Here is a 3,558-nt window from a genome sequence, read left to right as displayed (position 1 = left end):
ATGACAGCAATCAGTTTCAAGGTATGCCTTTTCTTTTCAATAGCTACTAGTACTTTCATTACACCAAGTTCATTACATTTGGTTATTAATTAACTGTTATTTTCCTTTAGCCATAGGCTATTATATATGATTACAAATAATGTGTTGTGTGCAAAACGTTATACAGTATATTTGCCTAGTCTGTTTTAGGAAGTTCAGAGTAAACAATGCTTCATACAAAGTAGCCTACATTACATGTCTCTCAAATTCTCTAGAACTCTTTCTTTAAACAGATTAGCATCGCATTACCAACCCTGTTATGTCAAAGTTTACTTTGTGCCCACCTGCAAGTTGTCAACAAGACTAATAGTGCATGAAAGTTGTGGATAGGGCCAGGCTGTCTCAACTGAAGTAGCAGCAGTGGTGGAAAAAGTACTCAAATAAAAGCATCAATATGGCAACATAGAAATGAAATACTCTGTCTCTGTTACTTACTAAGTAAAAGTCTGTAATTCAAAATGTACTTGAGTAAAAGTGCAAAAGTATTGCCATCAAAATGTACTTAAAAGTACTCATTATACAGAATGTCCCATTTCAAGTTTTCAAATGTAGGCCTATTAAATGTTTTGAATATAGCAGATCTACAAGCTCATAATGTGTCTCTATAGGGCTGAAGCGCGTAATGAATGTTTTGTAGGTAATAATAATCAAAATCTAGAAAGTAACTATAACGTTTTCAAATAATTGTAGTGGATTAAAAGTAAAATATTTGCCTCTGAGATTTAGTAGAGTAGAAGTAAAATATTTGAAATTGGAAATACTCAAGTAAAGTACAAAAATACCTCAGAATTGAACTTAAGTAAATGTAATTAGTTACTTTACACCACTGTAGTAGTAGCCTAGTAGTAGTAGTAGGCTAAATAGTCAAAATATGTCACGAACTCAATATGCTTCATAAAAAAACACATACAGGCGTGTGACACATTAAGGGAAAGGGCGAACAAAGACCATACTTCCTTACAGATGGCCTACTGCGTGCAAAAGGTTAATATTGTTCAACTTCAACTACACCTATTATATAGGCAGTATTTTGCAAGCAAAAGGCAAATAAGAGGAGAATGCTTGCAACTGCAATTACATTAGTATATCTCTGCCTAATGTTTTTAATAGGTGCACTAATATTTGTACCACTAGGGAGCAGCACTGTACCGCTTTAAAATACAGAATACACGTCAGTGTCTTACTTTCTCTGGTCTAACATAACCAGACAACTATTCCACTCCACAATCTCTGAATCCTACATGGAATTACGCCTCCTGAAAGTTGATAACCGGACGTTGGGGTGTTTGTTATTTCTGTTGTCAAAAATGTATTTTGACATAGGCTAATATCTTTAAAATCTATGATTTATTATTGCACAGACTGCATGACGTAAGCATTTCTCTGTTGTTTTTTGTCCAGGTGACCTCCACCTCCCAGAAGCAGCACCATCGGCCAAACATCCTTGAAGCGCTGGTCCGGTGCCTGATCATCCTGTGCACGGCCTTGGCTATCATCCTTTCCTCCATAGCTGTGTGTGATGGCAACTGGCTTCACACAGCAGGCGGACGCATGTTTGGCCTGTGGCACTTCTGTACCACAGAGGCAGTGGTGGTGGCTGACGCTGAGCCTGGATGGACTTTGAGTCAAGGAGCTCTCGGACAGCCTCGGAATATCATGGGTCAGGAAGATGGGGATCGCCCAAGCGCAGCAATGCTTAGTACCAGCTACCCTAGTTGCACCACCCAGTTTGGTGAGTCCGGGGTCGCTGGGGCAGGGGTGGGCCTTGGGCTGTGCCGATCGCTCGTCACCCTGGCCGTGGTGGCTGCCTTCTTTGGACTGGAGCTCCATGTGCTGTCTCGTGTGAGTGAGGGCCTGGATGCGGCTCGGAGGTGGCAAATGGGGTCCGCTCTTGTCCTGGTGTCGGCGGTCATGTCTGCTCTGGGTGTGGCGGTGTTTGTGACGCTGCTCTGGGAGTTTGCGATGCCGATGGGCTTCACGCTCACCTTCTGGAGCCAGTTCACAGCAGTTTGTCTCTTCTGCCTGAATGGGATGGCGGCCCGCCACATCGGCCATATGGGTGTGCCATGGCCACCGAGAGGCAGGCTGGAGAAATGCTAAAGGCTTCACCTCTCCTTGATTGTGACCTGAAGTGACCTTATTATCCTTGGAGGTGAATCTGGGTCAGCTTTACAAACATCAGAGTAAAGTCAACCTTGAAGTTGAAGTTGGAGATAGCCCGAAAGGTTCTAGAGTTGGAGTGTAGCCTACTATGGGAACATTTTATAATTTTCTTTCATTCTAAATTCTAAATACAATGTCTAAACACAATGCTACTTTTGGTTTGCAGTGTTCCAAAATGAAGATGTTCTGAGCATATTCTAATGGTCAAAGTGAATTATTGCTTCATGAGTAATGTGGTTGTTTCACCACTCAGTGAGTTTGGGGGAGGCTGATTGTAATGCCTGATTTATACTTAGTTGTGCACCGTGCAACCGAAAGTAGCAAAAATAAATTAATAGATCATACACTTGCTTGACAACAGCACAGCTAAGCATAATTCAGGCTTAAGTCCATATATTGGCATTCCCAGATGATGCCCTGTTAGGGAAACCAGAAACCACGCTAATACAATCCCTTTTATGCCCATATATGGAGATCCCTAATGTCATCAATATTAAGCCCCTATCTGGGAATGCCCATATATGGACATAGCCCATATATGGGAATGCCCATATGGACATATTGTGTCAGTCTCATGTGGTCTATGACGTCAAACATCTATGATGTCAGACGTCAGTCATCTCCATATTTGGGAAAATATACAAATTGTGTAATGATGGCCCTTTAGTCTCTTTAGTCAACAGAAAATGCATTTTCAGGTCAGAATAGTAATTTTATCCAGTCAGGTGAGAGAACTCATATAGAGAATACAGAAAGATAGATAGATTGATTGATTGATTGATTGATTGATTGATTGATTGATTGATTGATTGATTGAAAGCCTTTGGCTTGTTTCAATTGGGGTCCCTTTTACAACTCATACAACATTAAAGGACAGACAAAGGAGTGATGACACAAAGATAAAAGGTCAAATTGGAACTGTCTGGAACACAATACATTTTAAGCTTATTTGGTAATCTCGCGTGATTGGCTGAAATTGCATCCCAACTCAAAATGTATTTTCTGTTTAGGTTACTAGAACAAACCCCCAGCCTCTGAGTTGACCTTACAATCAGGTGCACCATAGTGATTTAGACAAGCCTTTTAGACGTTATTACACCATGTGCTATTAGACTACAATTTCCTCTTTTGTTGGTTTGTTGCACCGCTGCTCCACCTGTGTTGTTGAACAATAATTTGTACACTGGTTACCTCTGTATAATTACACTGAGAGAATAGAAGACACTAGTGGATTGTCCTTGGCCCAGAGGAGTTCTACTTAACTTTTCTTTGGACAAAATGATTGTGTATAGTTTGACTGACATGGATTATGAATTGCAGTTTGTGAATGTGGGGAAATTGTGAATTGGCACTAAA

General features: G+C 40.7%; 1 protein-coding gene across 1 annotated transcript; it reads left to right on the top strand.

Annotated features, from left to right (window-relative positions):
• On the top strand, positions 1 to 2,139 carry tmem37 (transmembrane protein 37; the record flags this gene model as incomplete). Its single annotated transcript, XM_080752865.1, has 2 exons — positions 1 to 21; positions 1,441 to 2,139. The coding sequence occupies 2 exons, from the start codon at positions 1 to 3 to the stop codon at positions 2,137 to 2,139; spliced, it is 720 nt and encodes a 239-aa protein (XP_080608991.1).
• Between the last annotated feature and the right edge of the window lie 1,419 nt (positions 2,140 to 3,558).

Source organism: Nannobrachium achirus, assembly GCF_963921795.1.
Source record: "Nannobrachium achirus genome assembly, chromosome: 22".
NCBI lineage: Eukaryota > Metazoa > Chordata > Actinopteri > Myctophiformes > Myctophidae > Nannobrachium > Nannobrachium achirus.
This window is presented reverse-complemented; position numbering and strand designations above follow the sequence as displayed.